The sequence below is a fragment of the Esox lucius genome, chromosome 8, assembly GCF_011004845.1.
Source record: "Esox lucius isolate fEsoLuc1 chromosome 8, fEsoLuc1.pri, whole genome shotgun sequence".
In the NCBI taxonomy this organism is placed as follows: Eukaryota; Metazoa; Chordata; class Actinopteri; order Esociformes; family Esocidae; genus Esox; species Esox lucius.
Genome location: NC_047576.1, coordinates 17405888 through 17432550, shown reverse-complemented (window position 1 = coordinate 17432550; position 26663 = coordinate 17405888). Strand labels below are relative to the sequence as shown.

General features: G+C 40.9%; 2 protein-coding genes across 5 annotated transcripts in view; one reads left to right on the top strand and one right to left on the bottom strand.

The window, feature by feature from the left end:
• The window catches only part of LOC105011714 (spermatogenesis-associated protein 16), a 92291-nt gene extending 89019 nt beyond the window's left edge, over positions 1–3272 (bottom strand). The window contains exon 1 of the mRNA XM_034293785.1: positions 3058–3272. Within this exon, the coding sequence (XP_034149676.1) occupies positions 3058–3071 (14 nt within the window). The 5' untranslated portion in view covers positions 3072–3272. The remainder of the gene's footprint in view (positions 1–3057) is intronic.
• nlgn1 (neuroligin 1) overlaps positions 1–26663 on the top strand; it is a 231569-nt gene that overhangs the window by 17078 nt on the left and 187828 nt on the right. For 3 of the 4 annotated variants that reach the window (XM_010871938.4, XM_020049327.3, XM_034293784.1), the window contains exon 1: positions 19939–20312. The exons of the other annotated variant lie outside the window; for it this stretch is intronic. The gene's annotated coding sequence lies outside the window, so the exon portion shown is untranslated. Of the gene's footprint in view, positions 1–19938; positions 20313–26663 lie in introns of those variants that run through there. 4 annotated transcript variants of the gene reach the window in all.

Below are 26663 nucleotides of genomic sequence, written 5' to 3'. Positions count from 1 at the left end.
ATATACAGAGAAAACAGGATTGGCCCCAGGATGGAACCCTGTGGAACCCAACATATGAGAGGCACAGAGGAAGACATATAATTGTTAATGGACACTCCAAATGCTGTATTTGACAGATACGACTTGAACCAATCTAGTGCAATCCCTGAGATCCCAACCCAATTTCTAAGTCTGTCAATTAAAATCTTGTGGTCTATAGTGTCGAAAGCTGCATTAAGATCCATTAACAGCAAGATTGAACATTCTCCAGAGGCAGCATTCAACAACAAAGTATGTAAACGTGAATAGCCATGCTCCAGTGATTACAGAGGCCACCGATAAGTTCCCTCAGGCTGAACAATGATTCAGTAAAGCCGTTACAGTTCTAGCAGGGGCCTGCCGAATACTTTGGCCTGGCCAGCTTGAGTCCATGCAGGGGCAGACAGAAACAGACCGATAGGCAGACAGAGCACTTTGATGTCTGCTTCTAGTGATTCAGGAGGCCTATAGGAGGCCTGTAGGAGGCCCAGCTGCCAGCTTGATGGTGCTTCGCCTTGTTAGCAGATGTTACACAGGGCTGCGATACACTGTGTCTTTAGTTCAATGTGCCCTGCCCAGTGTTTGCTTCAGCAAACGCAGAACGAAGCAATCTTATTAATGAAGGCATGTAAATTGCATTTAGGCTGTCTCTAGTTAATTTTTTTTGTTAGGTGTCAAGTTATGAATTTCTAATGAGAGCTTTAAGAAATATCACAGGAGCACCTACTGGAGCCAAGTTGGTTTGTTTATTAGTTTTTTTCTCTCCCTTCATCAAAGGGTTTGATGAATTGCAGGTATGCCAGGAATGAACCAGGAAGTGCTCAGCCAATAATGAGATTATTTGCTCTTGTCCAGACCTATTGTTGAGTTCAAGAAGAGGCTTGCTTTTTTTTGTGAGCAGGTGCGGTGTGTTTTCAGTTGATAGTAGCAGAGGATTTACATTTTTAACGGTAGTTCTTGGCAGGTCATCCACATTCTCATATAGCCGATCGAGGCTCAGCTTTGGAACCAAAACGAGTAGGACATCCGGTGGAATACTTATTGTGGCATGTGTTACTTTCAGGCGGCAAATAGTTCTGACATTTCCAAATCATTTACATGCCATTTAGTTGATGCTCCTGTCCACAGCGAATTACAGTTAGAAGGGCGTATGTACTTCATACCTTTGGTTTTGGCCCCAACGGGAATTTGAACCCTTAACCCAGAGAGTCCAAGCCCAGACCATGAACACTTTTGAAGAAGTAACACTAACATACAGGCAGATTCAGTTCCAGGTGCTTAAGTTCTGAATAATCGGGGTAGACTGGGCATATTCACTGATTTTACAAGTTCTCATAAAAATGCTACCTGGTGCAACATACTGGTAGAGCTTTAAAGCTCCCAAAAATGGGACCACTGTGCTAAATTTAGCATCTGTCATTGATAATAAGGTGAAACCGAATACACAATTTTACAAAATGAATCCAATTTGCATAGCTAAAATGTTGTAACTGCATAAGTGTCTGCCACCTTAAAACAAATTATATGATAATTGATGGACTTGGACTTGGTCTGTCTGAAATAATTTGTGTTGGCATTACTCTGATGAATACCTACCCTCTCCTTCTGTCTCATCTTCACATTCCCTCAGTCAAGTATTGATTTTTTGAGGACACATTCAACCTTAAAGAGCATGGAGCCATTCGAAAATGCCTCATAGGGCAGTGGTAGAAGGGAAACAACAACAAATCAGACATTATATATATTTGAAGGTGCGTTCAGTTAATTGTTATGCGGTAGATGTTGCTTTTAACCACACAGGCACTGCCCCATGGGACTCCCGGCCCCTCGAAGTGGCATAGTAAAGGCTTGAACAAGGAAATACACTCCTTGGCTGTTAGATGCAAAGCCTTATGTTTGGAGCAAATCCACACAATCACTGAGTAACTACCCCGTTATACTCAAGCATGGTGGCTGCTACATCATGTTATGGGTATGCTTGTCAAAGGATAAATGGACTGGGTAAATTCTTCAAGAAATAAATATAGGGGCTGGAGCTAAGCACATGAAAAATCATAGATATTACATGTCTTATTTACTCCAGGTACTGGTAAAGGAATTCAGCTTTCAGCCAGACAATAACCTACAACACAAGGTCAAAAATATGCTACTAAAAACACAGTAAATCAACATGAAAGATGATTGCCAAAGCATACCTATGATGTTATACAACAATATAACTCTATTTCATTATTGTGGTCAAAGTATTATATATTTGACCTTGAAGTGGCAAATCTGATTGTTCATCTTTGGATTTGTCTTTTCTTCTGATATTATTTTCACTCAACCTTTGATTAAGGTATGGGTTTTATTTTAAATGCTCTTTTCACTCAACTTTTGGTTAAGGTACGGGTTTTATTTTAAATGTTATCACCCAAAAGCATGGCAATGTCAATTAATGGAAAAAACCTCTTCCAAGTTCGACTGACAGTTATCTTTACACAGTAGAGTGTGCTAGGTCACATTGTCATAGATCAAACTGAAATAAGGGAAGCAAACATTTGTACATCTACATTTTTACCGAGATAATACATCAGATAATTGATCCCTTTTTAGATTGTCTAAATTAAAAATAAAAGTTTGAAATAGTGAAGTCGTTGCATGACATTCATTTTGGAACTAGACTCCACCTGTAACGATCGAGTTCAGCTGGACTCAAGCGCGGGCAAGAAGTGCAAAGAAAAGGCTTTTAATGAGGGAAAGGAGGCAATCAAAAAACAAGAAACGGCAGGTAAAGACTGGTGGCATGGACGGACATAAACGAAGCCTACAACAATGACTGACAAAGGGCTAACAGAAGAGGGCAAACTATAGGGAGCTAACGAAAACTAAACGACAAACAGATGAAAACAATCGGAACAAAAGGGACAGGGCACGTTCAGAAACAAAAGACAAAAACCAAACAAAACAGGCTACGTACAAAAACAGAAGCACAAAACTAAAAGGAACCAAACAGAACCTAACACTACCTTTGCAACAAGATTAATTGTTTTGCCCTACCTTAATGCAGGCATTTTCAAGCATTCTGTCGGTCTTCATCCTGGGGTTCTATGACATGCAACACATTTTTATTTCTCCATTTGTGAAAATGTTAGCAAACTGCATCAGCCTTTTTGCGGTTAACTCGCTAACTTAAACTAGAGGTAGAATTTCTAATCCGGGATGGAATTATGTTACAACGGGGCAGAGATGAGCCACCCGTGGGCGCCTTAAAATGTTCGGCTATATAGCTAGTCTTGAGAATTGCTCTCTAGCCATGATCCCCAGTTTGAAAGACTTTGAGATATGCATATTCAGTAATAATAATGTGCAGATATTGCGAAGTCCATATAAATTTTCGAGGTATAATAGTGTTAGTCTTCCACTTTGACATTTTGTGTGTATAGTAAGAAAAAATTTTTTTTTTTAAATCAAACGTTTTACAATAATATTGAAGACATCCTTACAGTTTGGGTACTCTTATTATTGGCATTTAACATATTTATATAGAAAAGTTTTTCTTAGTAGGTTGATGTCGTTGAATGATTAGTATGCATTAAAGCTAAAGGTCTCTTGGGCACGATGCCAGAAGAAATGTAACTCCAGCCACCACCTTGTGACAAATGTCAGAGGTCAGGAAGGAGGGGATCCTCAGTACGCCTGAGACGAGAGGAGCTAAAGCTATGTTAGCACACGCCGTCTCACTCGGCTTAAATCAGACAAGCTCGATAGAGGACGGGACAGTAGAAAAGGAAAAAAAAACTCCTCTTCTGAGAAACTCACTGATCTCTGGCTCTCACATCAAAGAGCCTCATTATGCAACAGATCCTCTGTGACTGCCTTTACAGGAAGTGAGTATTTCTAGCATTAATCTGAGAAAATCTGTCATTAGCAGTCGGCCAGCGTTTCATATCCTTGACTGAAGTTTTGTTGGGATTTGAAACCGGTCCGGCACCATGTGAATGGATTATAACCCCTGTCTTTTTTGTGACAAGCCCTGGGCCTACATTCCTTAATTCGGAATTCATGACACATCATCCGTGTAAAAATCTGAGTTGATATTGTCCAATCCTCAATGTCCCCCAGCTATAAACTGTAGATGCTTTCTGTCTCTGCTTGACATATTTGCATAACCTATGAAGATTTGCCTCAGGTTTGCAAGTTTAACGTTCGTTTAATGCAATTCAGTCTGTCTTCAGTCAAGGGGGTGGGATATAGCGACGAACAGAAGATGTCGTTGTCAGGAAAGGGATTGGTTTCCGTACAGAGGCGGAGGTTATTCGATTGCCACAGCCTGATGTCTGAAATGAAGCCCAAACTGTTGAGCGCCTAAACCAAATCCATATTTCGCTGGAGGGAACTCCACGACTCCCAGAATCCCACTTAAATGTCTTTAAATATCAAAACCTCATTATTTTGTTGTCAGAGAGGGTCAGTACGATTGAGCTAGAGGAAGAAGGATGCCAGAACAGGTGTAGGGCGTTGTATAGGATGTGCGCCTTTGAATGTACTCCAAAGATTGTAGGCGTGCTAGGACAGCAGGACTTCATACAATGGAATTAATAGACATTAATATAGCGTTCGCTCTATAAACTAGCAGGTGGATAAGAAGTGGGCAAATAAAGCTGGAGATGGAGGAAAAAAACACTGCTCATTTTTGCAATAGTCTTTTTAAGGTTTCATGGTGTGGATCGATATTCCTCAGTCTAGTGCCAATGAATGTGAATGGACTGTAGCTGTCGGAATGTGAATGTATGTGTGTTCATAGAAAGAGATCTTGGAGATGGAAACCTGATGCTTCTCCTGCTGATTTTAGACTGTGAAGCTTCTTTGGGACAATTTAATTCCACTATAGCTCACTTAGTAAAAGCATTGCACTGGTTACCTCGCAGTTGGGGGGCCGATCCCCATTGTTGTTTGACGCAAAAAAAAGTGTTAAAATGTATGCCCTCTCAAACCTCTGGATAAGAGCCCTCTCTTCAATGTATATGTCAAATGAATGGGTGGCAAAAAATGTGAAATGGAGGATGCATCCATGGCTCTGTCTCTGCCTGTAAGAACAGTAAGGACGTACTCTCACTTCCTTAATTCTCCCATTGCAGGACTGAAACACTGAGCTGGGTCCCGCTAAGCCTCTGTCTGAGAGGAATGGGCAGGGCATGAAGGGACATGCAGGCAGAGAAGGGCCCAGGGACCTGTGCTGGCTGAGGAACCAGGCAGTTGCTCACATAACCACTGCAGCCCCCCCCCCCCCCCGCCCATTGCTTAGGGGACCAACACTGGTTAACGGAAGAGGGCGACCATATATCAGTCATGGCTTCATCCCAGGTCCCCACATGCTCGTGCTGAGATGGAGGCAGTGTGAGGGTGCCCACATCCTCACCTCAGTGGCGGATCGAAGTGGGCTTGTGTGTGTGGGACTCCCAGTTCCCTCTCCGCGTGTTGCGATATGAACCCCAGTATGTGCCGTTGTGCGTCCTCCCCCGCCCCTCCTCTCCTCGGCCGAAGCCAGGTCTGTTCGTCGCTAATGGAGCTGCACCACTCAGGCCTCGAGAGGAGGAGGCAGCCAGCCTGGAAATGGCGGGCATAAATCATGCATTCCTGCGCTCGCTTACGCAGCCCCCCCCCCCCCCCCCCTTGTTAAAAATGCATGCCGCTGAGTACGGCCCTCTTACGGGATGAACGCTTTCCAGCCGAGAGAACAGGAGCACAGCTGAGAAAGCCAGGCGTGGGGCGGGGCTTCCATTAAACTGTTCCTGCCGCTGTTGCTAATGAATGAATTTCTGCCCACCTTGACATATTGGCTTCACAAGTCATAAATGGCACTGATCCCATCCTTCATCTATTCCCACTCTGACAGTAATTGACAGCGCAGCTCGTTGGCAATATGTTATTTTATCCCAGTGTTTCAATGAACCAGGTCCTGAGTCATTTATGCGCGCTGCGAGCCGAGTGAGTGGTCTTCAACTCTTATGCAGGCTCTCCTAATGGGAGCCCCTTCGGCCACCATTACTGCTGCACAAACAATGACGTGCGGCTACAGTAAAACAACGGCAATATAAAGTTCGACCACCCCCCCCACCCCCCCCGTGTTTGCAAGGCAGGTCTCCTCATAGTCATATAGGTGGTCATGTCCGCTGGCCACTGATTGGGTCGGGAGTTGAACAAATGGTCACTGGAGTCATAGCGGACCACAGAGCTGTTTGTCTATGTCACTGTAAGAACGTAGATCCCACTGGCTCTTTCGGGTTATCTTTTTAAATATGCTTTTTCAGACATTTATGCTAGATTGAGACAGTGGGGAAAGACGGGAGAGTCGGACGGTTTCCAATCTATGATGCAGCAGTACATGAGCACTGGAGGCAGTGGATTAGACCACTGGACCAGCCAAGGCCACAATGATTCATGTTATTAATTGTGGATTCACACATGCTGTGTGACACAGAAATACAGACATAGAAATGTGCTCTAGACATTAGATACAAGCTTGGCTTACAAAATCACAGTGATCAGAGACGGAGTAATGATTGTGAATCAGTTCTGGGTGTAGTCGTTGTTATTATCCATGATTCTTTAAATGACTAGAGAGTGAAAATGCGGCTGAATACAGATCCCTCTAAGATTTGGGACACTTTTGTTCCTGAAGATTCGCATAATGGCATTTAAGCATGGCTGGAGAAGACACAAAGGGAAAGCTGGCAGTTATCTCTTTTGCTGCTTTGTGCGGAAAAAATCTATACAAACCTAAATTTCTTTGTCTGATGGAAATGACTGGATATCACAAATAAAGCGCTGTTTCCAGTAAGCTTTGCATCCACATTGGAGAGAGAAGGAATTAGCTAGAATTATCATTTGCGTGCAAACCGATTTCAGATTATGTTTATTGAATTGTTTTTAACGATACTCCAACATACATTCCATACAACTGACAAACAGTAATGGGGGACTCTTGAATGGCACATCTTAGTGTCATGATATATTTTGATCAAGTCTGCATTATCGCAGTGCATATATCTCAGACTCTGTAACATACTTAGCAGAGTGTGTAACTTCCATAACAGGTAATTAACCGCTCTAAATAATGGAAAATGTTAGGGGCTGACAGCGACAGATATAAAGGGAGTGGGTAGGAGGGTAGGTTGTGTCGCCTGTGTAGCCTTAAACGGTGTTTCCCAACCTTGGTCCTGGGGACCCCAAGGGGTGCACGTTTTTGTTTTTGCCATAGCACTCACACACCCAACTCAAATGAATGACTTGGTGATAGGTTGATTATGTCAATCAAGTCTGTAAGTGTTATGGCAACATTCCGGTGTGTGAGTGCCAGGGCAAAAACATGCACCCCTCGGAGTCACCAGGACCAGGATTGGGAAACACTGGCCTAAAAGAGACACTTAGACACCTAGCATATACATTACAATTCATAATGTATAGCTTCCCAATCTCTAGGATTTACAGACATTTTAAGTGAAAGGTTAAGCAGGCAAACGACAGGGGTGCAATAATATGCAATACAATAATCAATAACAATTTGATTGTTTAGTGTACAGACTGCTTAGTATTCCATCATTATTGTTGTTAATGTAAATTCTTTACACCACCAAAGGTGTCAACCTTATCTCGGGGAGTTTATAGGCTCCAAGTCACAAACAACGCAGTGCAACACAACATTGCAATAAGCGCTGCTGGCAATTAAGTTAAAGAGCTGCTTGAATTAATGTGCTACAGAGCCTGCTAGCTACCTTATCCACCACAGCTCAGTTTATACTTTCTGCTCTATCAAATACCAAGTCATAGACTTTATAATTAGAAATATACAGAAAAACGACTCATTTACGGAATCAGCCTCCGATGACCCCCCCCCCATCAGACGATTCCCGCATCTCATCATTACCACGGTCAAGATGACTGACAACCAACTGACTATTCTACCCACGCACACACATACGCACACACAGACACACCTACACAGACAGCCATGGCTAGAATGTAGACAGCTGAAGTTAGTGAAGTCAGAGTCTCACTCCTGACTAAGGATATTCACCGGTCATAGGTCATACGCTTGATACGTGCCAAAAAGTTGTGTTTATTGTGATGACTGAGCGGTATGTAATGTCGATGCCCCGGGGGGTTCACAATGTCAGTGGAAATGACCAGTTTACCGTTGTTTACCGACGGTGAGTAGGTCACCCCCGGACAGACAAAAATCTAAAGATACAGCCCTGTCACCATCAGTAGCTAACCTTCTCTTTTTTTTTTTTATTCAAATAGGATAGAAGTGTACAGGAATAATGAATAGTAGCCTACTTGGTGGAATACTATACAACATTATTGGTGGTAACCACGTGCCTTTCAGTCTACAGTAAGTTAGGAGAGTCCGTGTCTTTCACTTAGTCTACTCAAAGTCAAAGTCTTTTGTTTTTCAAGTGCACCGAATAACATGCCAAATTCTGAACAATTAAATTCTTGTGACACGGCACATAGTAATTAAGAAATATATAAATAAAAAATAATAAAAGAAAATAACAAATATACATAACCATAGTGACTAGAAGCTATTTCAAATAATGTAGAAATGGGAATATGGACAGTGAATAGAAATCTTAAATATTATAAATGTATGTGTTGTATTACCTATAAATGAATACATTAAAATCTGCTAATGTACATGCAAAAGTAACTAGTGTTTATATATTCACTATCAGGGTGAATACTAAATCACCTCGTCATTTTTCATAGAAACAACAACATTAACATTCTATGTGAGGAAAAGCTAACAATGCTGTCAAAACTGAGTGATTCTGAAGGTTCTCTACTCTCGCAGAAGGGGATGCCACTTCGACATTAATTCTATTCCTTCCATGACTCTCATACAGGTATGAGGTGAGTGTCGAGCAAGTCAGTGACAATACAAATGTAATGCTGCGTTCATTCTGAAGCAATTTACATGTATTTCTAACAGACAGACAATGCCCAGACTGTAATGTACATACATTAAACTAACTTTAATCACTATGATCATTACAAGCTGTCCTCCTGTAGGGGTGTAACGTCCAAGAGACCAGAGGTAGCAGGTAGATATTGTGTAGGCATGTAAGGTTTGTGAATAGCCTGAAAACAGGGATGGACAGTTCCACATGCTGCTCTGTAGGCAAGCACCAATGTCTTGTAGTGGGTTGCGGAGAGGGTGACATGGGAGGACTTGGGATGGTGGAATACCAAATGGGCTCATTTTGGGTCTTAAAGCAAAAATAAGTTGTGAACCATTGGCAGTTCTTCCCAACTGGGAACTCATTCAGCCCAATTCTCTCTTATCTATGTGTCTAGTGTAGAGGTTCTGGTTCTGTTGCTCAGCCATGTGACTCACATAGTGGTTGACTAATTATGGTGGCGCATATATTCACCTTATCAGTACAGCATTTGCTGCACCCTTTCATATCCATTCTCCTTTTTCCAGATCTTATATTTAAAAAAAAATGTCAAGGCAGTGATGAGGTATTTTTCTGTTTATTCTTTGAAAGTGTATTTTCTTGCTCAACATGTTTCTTAAGCAACTTAGGGGTAAATAAAACAACAAACAATTTGCTTGGCTAGAAGCTGCAATTGACTTGCCCTTTTGTATTCAGCACATCTGGGTCTTGAGGCTTGTGCTCACGGCTCACTGATTAAACTAGTGCTCGGCCACAGAAACGGAGAGCTTCTAGCTTTCTAACATATGAAAGCGCATACGACTCCCTCATGTAAGACGGACGTTTTTTTTTTTGTGTGTCATAATTATTCATTCATTCTGCACCGTCATAGTCCCTCGGCGCGAATCCGCTGTTGACAGGTGGCGCAGCGCAGCAGAGATGGCTGGTGAGAATTATCTCGTTGTTACGCGTGCCGAGACTTCCTCTTACCATGAGAATTAGGGCAGTCACATGTCATGTAAATAGGGCAGACGTTCCCCACTCTGACTCTGTGATGCATCGGATTTCTAATCCTGTTCGCCATAGCTTCTTAGTATTTGCATTATTTAGTAGTGGATGGTTATTAAACGGGTCTCTTTTAAGGCGCCAGCATGATACATAGCCTGTCATTTGTGACTATCAAGAAATACACTCTTGAGCGGAAGAAGTCATGAGAATATTGAGATGTAGATCCTAGGGTATGTGATTTGTTTGTTGAGAAGACTGGGAGTGAAATATAATCGTCATACTGATGGCTTTCACACGCCAACGCATTTACTTTTCTATTGGCCTGATACTAGACCAGACCTTTTTTTAACATAATATACTGCACCTTTACAGAATAGTTATTTACTTTTAATCAGACCTTACTTGACAAGCTCAACAATACAATATTTTATTTCCAATTTCAAAAATATCAGCTTTCTCAACTCAAATAAAGTTTAACTAACTCTACAGCCTTAAAACATAATTCAAAGTACATTTGTTTACAACATCCTTAGTCCTTGCATTTGTAGGTCTGTCTGTTGATGTCAGAGTTAACATTTTGAGTTTTTACTTTTATCTAGACTCATACCGCAGCTTTTCACTGAAAAAGGTACGGGGAGAATGCTTTGTCGTCAGTTAAACTACCGAATCCAGCTCTAAGTCAAATGGTGATGTAAAAAAATAGTAACCGAAAATGCTCTCAGGTCATAGGTCATAAAACAATAGTAGCTTTGCATTGTAGTCTCTATACTCTCATTTCTTTTGAGAGTGGAATTCACTTCCAGAAGGTAAAATGCGTGGAAGACAGTTTCCAGTAATATTTCATCCATACAGATGTCCTCTTGCACATAGTAATAATGTATTGGCCAAGAACAGGCTCATAATGTGCATACTGTACTGGGTCTCTAAGCAAAAACAGCTGCCGTCAGCATGATTTAAGAGCAGATTATTTTAACTCTTAGTACAGTTATTTGGAAATTGGTGCTCAGATAATTATTCTAGGGGCAGCTGCAATATGCTTATTAAAGTGGAGGAATATTCATGTTCATGAATCGGCGCGGCGTTCTTCATCCTTAATGTATTCCATGTTTAAAATACCTTGTGGAGTTGCAGTGACAGAACTAAATAATGCAGGACTGATAAATGAAATTCTCTGAGCCAAGCTATACAAGTATGATAAACACACAGCATATGGGTTGATGTGTAATGGCACTGCTGTTGCCTCAATGTGCCTTGTAAGGTCCAATCCCCTGACAGAACATCTGTATTGGTGACACACACACACAAACACATCCTTTCTGAATTCACAATGACCCAGCACAGTTTTATATGTCTATCCTACAATATTGTATATATATATATATATTTTTTTTTTTTGCAATATTGTTTTACTCACCTTGCTTGATGACCTGTTTCTGTAGAAGAGGGCGTTTGACATAATCAACAGTCGAGCCTCTTTGAGGTCTTTAACGAAGGTCTGCCGATATGGTGAGGGAGTTCATATTAATTATCTTTGGAATGGAGGGTATTCAGCTCCCATTTCAGATTTAATCATGAAGGACCGGCAGAGATTTACCAAGAATGTTCAGGAGGGAGGGATGGAGAGAGGCTTAGGTAGGAAGGAGGGAAAGTCTTGGAAATGGAACCACTTTCTCTGAAAACCACCATGAGACCATTTTCACATTTTGGTATGGCTTTTTAATTTCTATAAGTAATTGTGTCTTCACAATGGGCTTTATTTTACTGTGCAGCTCACGCAGGGCCCGTGGTTACTGGTCATAAAACTGCCTCTCTGTCGCTGTATCGGTCCGCGGCGGCTGCTGACACCAGCGTAGAGGGCCCCCCCCCCCCACCCCCGAACTCTAGTAGAATGATGATGAATGTTGAATTAACTATGTGCAACACAGACCCCCCCCCCACCCCCACCCCCCACCCAGCGTCACCCACCACCGAAACACAGCTGTTCTATACATTCTATTCTCTCAGAAAGTGGTTACAGGAAAAGTCCTTCTATCTGCTAGTTGTGCACCTACTGCCCCACAGTGTTTACTCTACCTCTGTAACACTCTCCATAACAGCCCTCTGCTATCGATTTTCCCTACTACCATAGCCGAACTCGTGCATTGTGGGTAATTCTGTGATACAGATGTATTTCTTTAAAAAAGGCCAGTGTTAAATGAGATGGCTGTCTTTGTAATGGTGTGAGAATTCACATTCCCCAACCACCCCACAAAATCCCCTTGCGCCCCCACAACCCCCCAGCCCTCGTGCAGTTACCTCTTGAACCCCCAAGCACTCATATCCTCCTTTCAACTGTCATCTCCCATTTTCATATTACTACAGCAGCTTACTGACACACTGCTACTATGAATACTGGAGATATTGATTTAAAATAAATACACTTGGCTGTGTGTACGAACACTATATTGTATTGTAGTCACCCTTTCAAGAAGCAAAATATCCCTCAGGCATAGGTTTTATATGAGGTCCCCACTCTTTATATGAACTAATGCCTCAAGGCCCTAAAACTGTATTGGGTGTTGGAATGGAGGTGAAACCTAATGGAGAAAAAAAACACAATTTAATATTATTCTCAGACAGTCTCTCAAGGATAAACTTTTTATGTGCAGTCAGTAATCCTTCTGTAATGTAGTGTCTTTATCTCCATTACTAAGGAATCAAACAAGATAAAGTTCCATTACAGACATAAATGTAAATTATACAATTGTGTGTTGTTAAAAGCATTTTACATTTTTCAGAGGGCTCACAATCTTCCCATGCCACGACCATTTACATCAATGAAGAGCTTAAAATCGAATGAAAAAAGACAGACTTCCCTCCACACATGAAATTATGAAGAATGGAATATGTAAGGTATCTATCAAATATCACAACACATGCAGGAATTTCAGCCTAAAAGGCTCCATTCTCCGTGTAAAAATCCATTTAGGTTCATTTCAAACTTTCGGGTTATTCAATCTCATGGCTGTTTTTTTTTCCTCACTTAGTTTAAACATATTATGCCGCTCGGGAGAGCTCACGGGTTCATTGGGGTTGACAAATTCAGCCATGCTTTTCCCAAGGTTTTCCCTAAGCAAGACAGAGGAAAGACTGAGGTGTTCTGAGACAACCTTTGAGGGGGGAAGAGTGTGAGCTGGTTTCTGAGAGTTTATTGTCTGAGCACTCTTTCCTCCGATGTCAAAAACTAAGTAAGAGTTTTTGTTTTTTTTAAACATCAAAGTAGACGGAAAGCCAAAGCATCATGATGCAGCCTGATCAAGGTGGCGTCGTGCATGTTTTGGAATACAAATGAGCAAAAGGTGTCTAGCAAAGACAGTTTACCCCTGCCCCACAAGGACACTGAACGTGATCTTAATGTCAGGCAGTATGTTGGGGGAGGGGTGGGGAGTTTGTACAGAATTCTGAAGCACCCAAACCTGCTTGACCTTGCATCCAGTAAGAAACAGTTGTCTTGCAACCCCTCAGATTTTGGCAACTGCTTTTTTTTTTTATCAACTCAGGAAAGTGCAAGTTCTCTGTGCACTAATGTATCACCACATCCACAGTGCAGGACGTCCTGCTATGTTTAGCAGCACAGTTTGGCCAGCTTAATGGCCAGACCAAACTCCTGAGACTCACAGGCAAGAGGAAATGGGAGGTCAAGGGGCTAATATATCCTTGGCTGTCCCAGATAAAATAAAACTGTCTCACATAAAAATCTTTAGAAATGAATTTCCTTTATTTTCTTATTCAGACTGGGACTGCTTTGATCTGAGGAATGAGGTCGCCACTAAACCGGCCTTGTGTACATCATAATCATTTCCCTACAATTAACCTTGCTTGAACTGATCTGATAGATTCAGAGTTTTGCCCTTGCCCTCCTCCTTTGTAGGCACTCCTGGCATCTATTGTGGGAACATAAATCCTTGTAGGCACATTCTGTGAGTATCTCAGAGTTTCTGAGTCTGTCAGTGTGTTCCTCAGACAGGGCGAAGGACTGACTGATGTTTCAGCACCATAGATATCTCCGGACAGAGCAGGCCTGGGTGGAGGCTGGAAGCTAGCGCCTTCCTTCCCCGTCCCACTGCAATCTGTTTTGCCAGTAGTGGGCTGCAGCAGTCACACTTGTTGACCCCATGGCACAGTATAAACAAGATTTAGTGGGCAGTCAATATGTGCCAGGCAGCCCCAGCCCCTTCCCCGTCCTGATGTAATTGGAAAGGGCTCTCAGATACCGCAGATCCACAGTCTCTCAGCTCTGCACTCAGTGACGGAAAGAGAGATCCTGCACGACCAATGAATCCCATTTCACTCTACCTGACGTTGGGCACAGACAAACACCCATACGACGCAACGGGAGGACAAACTCCTAAAATATTATAAATCAACGGTTCTGAACTGTGGGTTGTCAAGCCCCCCCCTTAATATTTTTTTTCAGCAGTTTTCCTCCTGTCGTATAAGTTATTGTAGACCTTGGACAGCTGTTTATAACTTGTCCAAATCAACCACCTGGGTAATGCTTTTAAAATCCTTGATTTTGTTGTAATGTTTGAGTCACTCAAACCACAGAAGAACATTCTAAAATAAAGATATCAGATTAACACATGGAAATTACCTTTGAAACTAAAATGCTCTCTCTAATCCATGGTACAATTTGTAGACTTGCAGAAAATATGTTTTAAATCAGCGACTAGTTGTAGCGAGTGAGGAGCACAGAGTACAAACACGAGTGAATTGGTGAGGTGCCCAAAGGCAGTTATTAACATAAAACAGAACTCAAATGGAGCAAATTCAGAATGAAAACGGCTTCTGGCTGGAAAGCTGACGATCACTCTGCCTTGGGGCTCTCACGTAGGCGGACAGGAGCAGATTTAATAGTCACCGTCTACGAACAGAGAAGAAAAACACCACGCCTGTTTAGACTTGGCTTGTCTATTCCCCCCCCCCCCCTTTATAGCCACCTGATTAGTTCTAATCAGAGGTTGGGGTGCCCCGTCGGAGCTCACCCACCGTCCAGAGTATTCCAGGCTCTCCTTGTGTTCTTTCCGCGCGTGCATGGCTGGTCCAGAATATTCGGTGTCTCTCTGAGGTGCTGAACATCCGTGCACAGCGCTAGGTCGTCTGGCTGGGACGAAACACTGATCGACCCACTGAGTCACAGTTGAGATTGTATAATGGACAATGGTTGTGCTTGTAAATATTTTCCAATGATGGAAACAGGTCCTGTAACTTTGATGGTTTAGCCTTATAATGCTTTTCAAAGTTTAGTTTGCAATGCATTTGTCCCCTTTTAAAAAGTGCCCAAAAAAATGTGTTTCTGTACTTGTGGTCTTTCTGTATTTACAGAGCCAATGAGAGAATTGCTGTGCTTTGGTGGTGAAATTGCTCTGTAAGATGCCTTTAATTTCACTCTTGCATACAGATTCATTACAGTTTGATGATATCAGATGATTGCTCTTCCACTCCTGCAACAATTGGCTGCTGGTCCCGCTGGCATCAGATGTAAATTTGACAGACGATTCGCTCTAACGTCAATGAGTCACTTTGCCAGAACATGTCTGCCTCTAACCATATCTGGCTAGAGATGAAGGGAGAAAGACATTCATTTACATCTGAGTAATTTAGCTCTTATCCAGGGCCTACAGTGATAATTAGGGTTGAATGCCTTGCTCAAGGGCACATCAACCACTTTTGTTTACCTTTATACTCTGGGATTCGAGCCAGCAGCATTTCTGTTACTGAACCAATTGTATTGGGCAATATGACCTCAATGGCGAATGCCAAATGACCAAGTATGGCAGTCTGTTCAAGAACGGTCTGGTACAGAAACACCTTTACTATGTTACTAGGTTCTGTAGCTAATGTTCAATTGATATACCGCACACTGGAAGTAGTCATATACCCAGAGTTCTGTTGCAGCATGCAGCTCAGTAGTAGACGTTGCAGATCGTCTCACGCTATTGTTCTCGTTTTGGTTGACCAAGTACAACATGGCAGTTGTAATTTCATTTGGGGAGACTGATATAAATGGGTTTACTTTGTTTTACAGAATAGAATGAGCAGACGTGTTTGAGCAGCCAGTGAGTAGGAAACACACCACACTGCCATTTTACCAGAGTACCTGAGGAACTGATTGTGACTGACAGTACTTTCTGACACGCGCTGTGAGCAATCAGGAATGGAGGCATTTTTTCTTTTCCATTAATTTTGCTATGGATTTAAACCCGACCCATTTACTAATTGTGGCATGGTTGCAGTCTCTATGCTGTTGACCTAATCGGCAGACAGATTATACCATGTAACTATTATCTCTTGAAGCATCCGGAAGAATCCGGAACCATCTGGAAGCAGGTGTGAATGGGTGGGTTCAAATCTTCGCTATGATTTGTAGCAATGTATGTAGACTTTAGAACATAATGTTGACTCACCGGTTTGTTCAAATGTACCCTTTAGGTGGCTCAAACCCCTGGAACCTTGTTAATGAGGGCATTCACATGTGCAAGCAAAGAGGAGGGCGGCAGATTATTTGGTCAGTGAGCATTAGGTTACAGGTTTGAAACCCAGAACGGACAATCTGTTGTTGTCCCCATGAGCAAGGTCTGTAACACTGGATGCTTCTGTAGGTCAGTGTGGACAAGAGCCTATAGTGTATGAAATGTAAAATGCCCTACCAGAAATTGCTGAATCAGGGGGAAGTGGTGTTTGATATCCTTAACACATATAGTATTGGCAGGCAGTCATGTGACGGTGTTGTGTGGGAGAGAATCACGTGGCCTTTTTTTTTTTTGCTGCTCTTTTCAAATGTACATACACGTTTTTGCTTGAAGGGTAACTCTGTGGATTGAAAAACAGGAGGAGAAAGAGGAGAACAAGAATGCTGAGAAGAACAGGTCAGAGATGGAGGGGTGGGGGGGGGGTGCACAGAGACAACTAGTCAGAGCTGTGCGTGGGCAGCCACATCCTCAGAGTCCCCCTGAGCGGAGCCTGGTTATTACACCAGCATTTGCTCGCCGCCGGTCTCTCGTCTCTCCCCTTGGGGCTACTAAGCCACGTGGCAGTGTACCCAGGCCTGCCTCCCCTGCCTCTACCCAACCCCGCTGCCTTGCTGCCCATCCTCCTCTGTGCCTCCCCAAACATCTGTCTAGCCGCTTGTTCCACACAGTGTGCTAAAACCGACCAACATCAGAGTGACAGCTCAGGCTGACGTGAACAAGCCGGCGGCGCTTCGTGCGATTCCAGAGAGGACCACTCTCCAGCTTGGCCCATTGTACTTGGGTGGAGAGAATGGCAGAGTGAATGACTAACCAGCGAGTAAATTTCAAGTGTCTGCCATTAGCCACTCCATCTGGTAAATCATCTGGTTGGCCGTGACATGCAGTGTGGACGGGAGGGATGCCGTGGTGCTATACAGAACCGTGTGTGCGTCTTATGAAGGGAACGTGTTGCACTCAGGTGTTGAAGTGTGAACACATCCACTGATGAGAAATAGGTCACTGTAATTGACATTGTTTGTGTCTCTTAACAGATATTAGACTCCAAGGTCCACATGGAATGTGAAGGTTTCATCTGAGCTTTCATCAGCGTATAGACCCGGGAAAAAACTGCTTTTAGATTTACTGGGTAGAATAAATCATGGCTGAGGTCAGGGCAGCATTGCACTGCTAATGACCAAAGTGCATTAACGTGAAACACGCATTAAAACTTTCCGTGGGTTATCCGTTTGTCTGTGATAAAAATGGAGCATGTCAATTAAAATATACAATATTAATGAAATGATATAAGACACAATGAAACGTAACTAGGAAGACTCAGTTAGCTGAAGGCAATATCTTTCCTTTCAAATGTTTCAGCTCATTGAAATGGGTAACAAGTATTATGCATTATTTAAATATTAAACCAATACCTTAATTAATACCCAGATTTTATTAATTAAGTTAATTAGGTGAAAGCAACAGGTTGCCACAGCATATGAGTAGCTAGCAAAGCAGTGGCCTTTTTGACATAACAAATCTTCGAGATTTACAATACCTTATTGGCAATAGTAGACTGAAAGGGTGTGGTTCATAGGTTTCAACCTTATTGGCAATAGTGGACTGAAAGGGTGTGGTTCATAGGTTTCAACCTTATTGGCAATAGTGGACTGAAAGGGTGTGGTTCATAGGTTTAAACGTTATAGTTAAGAAGCATTTCCAGTTTTCAGTATGTGGTCTGTATCACTAAAACGACCCAGTTGACACATCAGCTGTAGCATACTTGCTGTCTGTCATTGCATTTATCACAATCAAAAGTTCTGTTCAAGTGCTTTTTGAGGTGTTTTGTGCTTAAACATCAGTCCCGGGTTCCCCTGGCAGACTGATGACTGTCAACAAAAGGACAGCACCGCTTCAAGATATCTGTGATAATTAATTACTACAGTAATTGGGTACTACAGTTTCAGTTTATTACGATCCCCATTAGCCATTCCACATGCAGCAGCTACTCTTCCTGGGGTCCACATAAAACCTCAAACAAATGACAAAAGTACAACTGGTAGACAAGACTATGTACTATTGGTTATATTACATTCAATAAATCTCCAAATGTAAAAATTAAAAAAAGCAATATAATGGAAAGACACCAACTTATTATTAACTGTCAATATTGCATATAAAGTACCCATTCTTATTTACATTACAGTTTGTTTGTTTTTTTGCTTTAGGAAGCGCTGTTATGCAATAATATATTTTGTAATCTTTTTTTTTAAGCTAAACACATTGTACTTTTAGCCCTAGTAACCTTTTGTGGCAGATCATTCCCCAATGACATTAGATTTAAGTAATTTAACAGAGGCCTTTATCTGGTGCAACTTACAATAGTATGCAAACATTTTCATACTGGGCCCTCGTGGGACGTGCAATGCATGAAATCCGTTTTTGATTTGGGTACAGTGAAGAAATCCATTGTGGTGTGTCAGGTGGGCTATGCATGTCTGTTTGAAGTGTATGCACATATACAACACAAATGGTTAGGAATTGTCAACACACAAGAGAAGTAGTCAATCATGATTTTGATGCTTTCTGGGTGCAGTTAAGGACAAAGCATGCTAATCACCATTGTTTGATCTTCTGTAATACCACTTGTTAATAAATTGTTGTTATTGGTGTAATTACAGCATTTCTACACATCTTTAAGGGTAATTAAATGTCAACCAGTTTGTGTTTGCACAATAGACTTCATAGGAATGGCTCTATGACATTTTCATTGCAGTACTTTCTGGTACTGGCCTCCTGTGAGACCTGAACCCACATCCCTGGTGCTGCAAGTGCCATGCTCTACCAGCTGAACTACAGAGAACATTTCTTGCAATTGGATTGACACAGTTGCTATTTAGTCGTAATACATTATCTGCATTCAGTGATCCCTGCTATCTTTCAGCATGTCGAAACGTTGTCATTGTGTCTGAAATTGTATACATTGGGAGTTCTACAGTAATTGTATTCCTTCTGCATATGCCACAAGTATCATTTTTAAAGTGCTTGAAGAAGCACCTTACAAGTAGAGCCATTGGCTTTGTCTCAATGGAATTGAAAGCCCTTTCCATAGCCTAAATAAATATTACTGTTTTCTGAAGTGCTCATATTCAATAAGGTGCTCATAATTGCACTTGAAAAGTAATCGTGTAAATAAAATGCCTTCAACAAGTACCAAGGAGTGTTATGGAACAGCAGTGACCTTAGTAAAGTGATTCAATCTGGGAATAATAGCTACTACAGAAATGACCACACAGAAAAAGTCTCAAAACAATATGGTAAGCTTTAATGTGATTGCGTAAAAATTAGGAAGTTTAGTTGCAGACATGTAGGGGAAACTAACATCCCATGTCTCTTTAAAAATATGTATCAGTCCTATTGAAGTTCCTTCCTGGGCCACTAGGTGTGTCTCGGTTCCATTTTTCGATCACCTCATCCTCTCCATCAGGGACGTGAGGAGACCTCGGCATTTTAGCAAGCAAGTGCATCTTGAATCGTGAGGAGCGCATAGAAAATATTTTAGTTGTTTCTTATTCATGTCGTTAGGATAAATAAGGATGCGTAAGATCTTTGGCAAATGGTCGTCTTTGATGAAGGAAAACATTTTGGATTTAAAACACAATTTCTGCTAAGGGGGATCCTTTAGTTTGTCTTGGACCGAATTATGACGAAGTATGAAGAGGCGAGTTTATAACCTTTTAAAGTGAAAAGTCATATTTTTCTGGCAAGGCTTTTGCCTCGGATTTTGCGGGAGTTAAAGAGCAATCCACTCTGAAATAACGGGACATGCCACTGAGGGAATTTGCCTGAATATTGGTGGAGATCAAGACTGATGGTAAGTATACATATTGAAATGTATGAAGGTTCAAACATGTTATATGGTCAGTTTTTGTGACGGATACTTTTAGCAAATGTCGCTTTAAAATGCAGGCATTTCAAGTCGATGTTATTACGATATTGGGAAAGAGGGGAAAACAAGTTCTAGACTTGCATATTGTATGTTATAGCCTATGGAGTTATAACGAATTTCAAATTAGGATTCTGGCATGATGGCTATTCTGCTAAACGATAAGAGCATATTTGGCTATGTTTAGCACGTATGCTCTTGTCCTGTTCTCTAGTGAAAGTCTCTCTTTTAGAAGCTCATACAATCACGTGCCCTCATATTTAATATGAAAATGTGATTAATCTACTTTCGTAATGGTCAGTTGTGCTGATGCCAGTTGCCAATAGGTGCTTAGGTCCAAATCACCATCCATTTTAATAGGCTATACCACCTGCAGTCCTCTGGAGAGACCTAACCTTATTCAATGAAATTAAGAACTATTAATTCATTGCTCAACGAATTGTACTTGAACATCCTTCTCTGTTTATATAGAACAATATATTTTCATCCGCCTAAATTGAAATATTAATTATATACTTCATGTTGAGTCAGAATGTCTTTGCCTTCATTCATTTCCATTGGTTGGCTATTTTCAGAGACGACTAAATATACGCTTAACTCTTACACAATGTGTAAAAACATTGTTTTCTATGGAACTGAATGCATTGTGGTAAATTGTCTAGGCGACATTTTATGGAAAAGTTCCACACTATTGGTTATTAGCATAGACGATAAAGGGGTATAAGTAGCCTACAGCCAGGGCACAAGAAAACTGGATAAATGCAGTATTTGTGTGAGCTCAATTCATAGCCCACAGACAAGACTAGTCATGGCAGTAAAAGGCTGACTGGATTATTGTATTTGGCTTTGGCAAATATTCGTTAATGACATTATCTACAATTTGGATATTTAAAGCATGTTTGATACGGAGGATAAACTCACCCCGTTATCATTCCGTGATCTTCTAAGATATTAGTCATTGACTTCCATTGCTATGTTTGCAAACGATGCCATGTTTCCAATAGGCTCTACAGTGCGCACTGGCGTGGTGCGGTTATTAGTGTTTCAGACGTGAACACCGCTTGTTGTGTGGTTGTAGACACATTTAATTTGAGTCCTGTAAAAGCTCATAAAATGAGGTATCCAATCGAGTCCAACAACATATTAGAGTCAATGACACAGTTGAATATGATTCCAAACATGCCGTCTTATGATAGCTCTATTGTAACACATGGACACAAACACAAAACAACATCTATTAGGCCTATTGATTTGTGTGATCCCTGACTGCAACTAATAAAGATATGACCGTGACTCAACTCACTTAATTGAGGGTTGGACCCAGCAAACAGGAGACGTTCAGGAGACCATGACAGAACCTTTTGATGTTTCGGGAAGTCCAAACGACTAAGGGATGCTATGACGCCTAATGCCTAGGCTATTGTTAATGTGTGGGTTTTGTTTTTGCGCCACTTAAAAGGGGAGTTGTTTTAATAGGATTTATTTTTCAGACAACTGATCTATTGTCAAGCCAGCCTGAAAGGTTCCTCCTACTTTCCTCTAGCTCAAGGCAGCATCTAACTCAGCTACCCTCTCTGTACATTGGAGGGAGCTAGTTCATAAATAATGGAAAGTTTCACTTCTGCATTTCTGGTGTTTCAGGTTCGTTATTTTTTAGTTATATGACTGGACTAAGTCATGCAAAACTTAGATTTGAAATTTGTGGAACGTTTTTCAGTGGATCATGGTACACTACAGCACAGTGGATGCTAATTCATCAATGAACTCCGTTGGCATTTTACTCTATAATATGTAGACTTCAGGTCTCACAATACATTATTATTATTTCTCTGTTGCAAAAAGTAATAAAGTAGACGATTAAGCTTTCTTTAAAAAAGAATGTACAGTTGCATGTCATTGTTAAGAAAATATATTTTACCGTTATAAACATTGCCATACTTGGAAAAACAGTTGTTTAAAAACGTTAAAACTGGCCGATTTTTCTGATTTCATATGACCTATAATTACTTAAAATATACATATATGCTTGTCTTTCCAAAAAAGGGATAATTATGTTAAAAATTAGCTTTTCTGTCTTTGAAAGCTGTGGGCTACCCCATCAACAGAATTGTGAAGACATATGTTGGTCTTTAAAAATCTGAACGTGAGAAGACTGTTGATTGGCCAACTCATCCTTTTCTAGACCTCTGATTGGCTAGCTCATTCTCCTCTGGGGTATTATGTCATACACCATGGCATTTCTAAAAGGGTCTGTTATAGATAAAATTAAAGTGTTTTTCACAAATAACTATATAGCGTAAGTCAACATTATTTGGGTCTGAAAACAGAACATCAGCTTTTTTTAAGAGGGATTTTAAGGTAGCCATTTAAATGGGCATTGTGTGGGAATTGTGCCTCTGACGTTTACAAGACTGAAATTAAACAATAATTTGACTTCCCTTACTGAATGACAGTACTAACAAGTCCAAGGTGGTTTAGGCTGGGTGGATATTACTGCGAAAAACAGTACTATCCCCTAGTCCAGGTTTCGGGTATAGTACTTGAAAGCAAGTATGAGGAGACTGCATACCTCTAGATGTAATGGCAAAAATGTTTAAAAGTGTAACATCTAAGGGACTCCAAGGGATTTTTTTTTGCAGTAATAACTTGTACATTACATTATGCTAGTAGTTCAAGTAAAAATAGTACATATGACACCTTAAAAAAACATAAAACCATGCAGAAGAACTACTTTCAACAACTTTCATAAAAAAATAAAAATCTAAAACACTATCTTGAGCAGTGCAAATATAAAGTTTCATGGCAGAATGACTGTAATATCTTCCTCAGTTTTTTTGTGACAAAGTTTTCCAAAATCTCTGTTACATATCTAATTTGAATTACATTTCAGAGATGTCTGCAGAAAAATGTGCTGTCAGCAATGATAAGATATATTGAGTAAAAAGTGGTTATTGATTTACAGCATCTGTAAGAGGATTAACATCAGATAACAGATTGACTTTAACATTATCACATTATGGATCCCTGATCTACCCCGACCAATCGTAGAAGTCTATGTTCAAGAGTTTAAATACCATAGTAGAGTACTGTATTTTACTGATTTATACGATGGTGCTGTACTGTATGAATCTGTACTTCATTGTACACAGTTATTGTTTTCTACCTTGCTGCTATAATCTCTACTGCACTTCACTGATGTATACAGAACTTTACTATACTTTACTCATCTTGACTGTGCTATACTGACCTATATTCTACTTTACTGTATATCTACTAATATCTGCTGTACAGTATAATCTATACTCTATATGTACAGAATTTTGTGTTCTAGTCTATAGTATTTTATTGAAATGTCCAACCTTATGAAAGATAGACATCTATGATTGTTTTTGAGATTGAAGACTGAATTTCAACTACTTTTCAACCTTCCTGGATGTCCATTGACAGCCATTGACATCTGTTGTCGATCATCGCTCAGTGGTTAAATTCACTGGTCACAGTAAATAGAGAGCTGTGCCAAAGGGAGGTGTCCGTAAAAGATGGAGGAAGAGAGAGGGACAGTGAAAGTAGATGGAGTGAACAGGATTGATAGAAGGAGCTGATGTTCTGACTCATCAGAATTATTAGCTGAACAGTTGAAGGAAGGTAGGTAGTGGTTGTCCAAACTGTGGTCTGACACTATTGTCACTTCCTGTTTCACTTCCATTTTTAAACATTTGTTGCTATTTGTAAAAACACTCAGCGATTGGGAACAGATAAGTGGTAAGCCATGACTTCCTGTTTCACTAGGGTATAAATATGAGGAGAAGCACAGGCCAAATTCCTATAGTCATCACAATGGAAAACACCAGATAATACAGTAATGATGTGAGACAACATTGTTGAGGTGCACAAATCAGTATGCCTGTAAGAAAATGGGTCTACAACTGAAAATGCCCATTTCTACTTTCAGGGCAATAATTAAGTTTAAAGCGCCTTGAGATGTTAACAATCTGCCTGGAAGAGGATGTGTGTCTATATTGACCCCACATAGCGAGGAGGATTGTTTGAGTGGTCAAAGAATCTCCAAGGATCAGTGCTGGAGAATTGCAGACGTTAGTTGGGTTGCGGGGTCAGAAAGTCTCCAAAACTCTGATCAGACGGCACCAAAATAACCGCATTGTTTGGGAGGATTGCCATAAAAATGTCTTTGCATCAAACAACAAACTCAAGTGCCTACAGTTTGCTAAACCTTACTGGAACTTTCAGCGGGACTGGGTTCTATAGTCAGATGAGAATGAAGTAGAGCTTTTTAATAACAAACACCAGAGGTGGGTTTGACGTAGACAGAGAGATTGTCATTGTGAAAAGTATGTTGTTGAACTGTTTTTCTTCAACTTGTCAGGATACATGGTATCAAGGACTCCATCAAGTACCAGCAGATCACCTGTCTGCCTTTGATCAACTATACTTTTTGTTCTTGGTAAATATGAGCAAATATGTTTCACTCATATTCACCAAGGATGCCAAATTAGTGGAGGTCACTGTATGTCACAGCAAAAACACACAATTGGGAAACGCAATCGATTGTGGTATTTACATACACTTTGTGTCTTAGATTTCAATCATGGTTTTTCAAGCTGGCCTTTTAAGACACCTCAGCTAAAGACGAGGAAATGCCAGCTCATGGACTTTCATTTCACGCAAACTTTGCTTTCATTTGACACCAATTTTGAAATGCTCTTATTATCTTTACATTTAGGTGCTTATTATGGAACCATTTACATTGAAATAGTGTCATTTACAAACAGTACTATCATAATCAGATTTTTTATTGTTTTTATAATAGCCCTTGAATTATTTATTTTGTGATATTGTCCCTTAACAGCTTGTTCAGAACTTTTTGGCACATAATCACAGCAAGTATGGCTTTTAATTTATTTTAAAGGATAATTCAGCCAGCTAATGGAAATGTAGTCAGCACACCCCTAATGTGATTTTGTGTAGTTGTACTAAAACACTAGAAGGATTAACAGGAAAATTCTGTGAAGAACTGATGGGATGTTGTGTGATTTCAGTATTTATCAAGACTATCTTTTGCTGTGATACAGTCAGTTTAGGGGCAGCATGTAGTCAAGCAGCGAGATCATCTGACCAGTTACCAAAAACCCTGCTTGAATGAATCTCTGGGCTGACAAGGTGAAACAAATATTTTGTTCAGTCCTTCAGAAAGATAGTTAACTATCAGGGAGGTAGGGTTAAATGTGTAAGCCAAATCACTTGAATATTTTGTTGAAATTGACAAATAACGTTCTAATATGGAAGTGTTGTTTAATTGGGACTGTTTTGGATCTATCTGCATACAATATTTAGTCTGTTTTCAAACACCTGTACAAAATGGCCTCTCTGAAAAGGACTTGGTGAGTGGTCTATAGTATGGATGGTGTTTGGGAAGGTTGTTGTTCATGTAACCTAGCCATTTTAGACAATTTGTCAGTTATTCAGCCCCAACAGTGTTTCTTCAACTCAAGTGGCTGATGCTCTCCTCTTGTCAGCTTGAGAGCTTAGTTTACTGGTCATTTGTGGTGTTTTGGTGTTTGAGGTTGATTTGAGGTTGGAAACACATGCCACAAGAGCCTCAGTTCTGACAGGGAGCATATAAGGCTCTAGAAAATGGGGCATTAATCAAGTCTGAAGTGTGTTTGTGTGCGTGTGTGTGTGTTTCAATCTAATGAGTCTGCAGAGGTACTTGTGGGTCCTAGCCGTCCCCTTGTGTCTGATGACTCAGGTTCTCACCTTAGAGGGCACTCAGTGCTTTCATACATTTCCTCTCTATTTCCTGGGAAACAACAATAAAAACTATACAGAAATGTAACGCAGTATATAATATGCCAGAGACAGAGTGCAAGAGAAAGCCTAAACACCCGTAATGGACTTCCTTGTTCCTGGGAGGGGTGAAGTTTATGCTTGCCGTCTTGCATCCGGGCTCCTCTTGGCACTTTCCACCTTTGAGCAGCTGCTGAAGTGAAACAGAGATCTCAGGCGATCGATCAGAGTCCTGCAGCTCTAAAGGTGAGATAGCCAGAGCAGCGCTCACGCTCTCCCAGGTCAGCCCATTTGGGCAACGTTTATGAACATAAGCACTTGTCTTTCCAGTCAGGGTGGTTGCTTTTAAACCAGACTGGAGCAAAGTGGAACTATATTGGATAAACATGAGAATTTAGAGCACTACCAGTCCCTCCACTAAAGTTTTGCCACATTTATATTTTGTGGAGAAAGTTTTGCCCCCTGTCTGTGCCC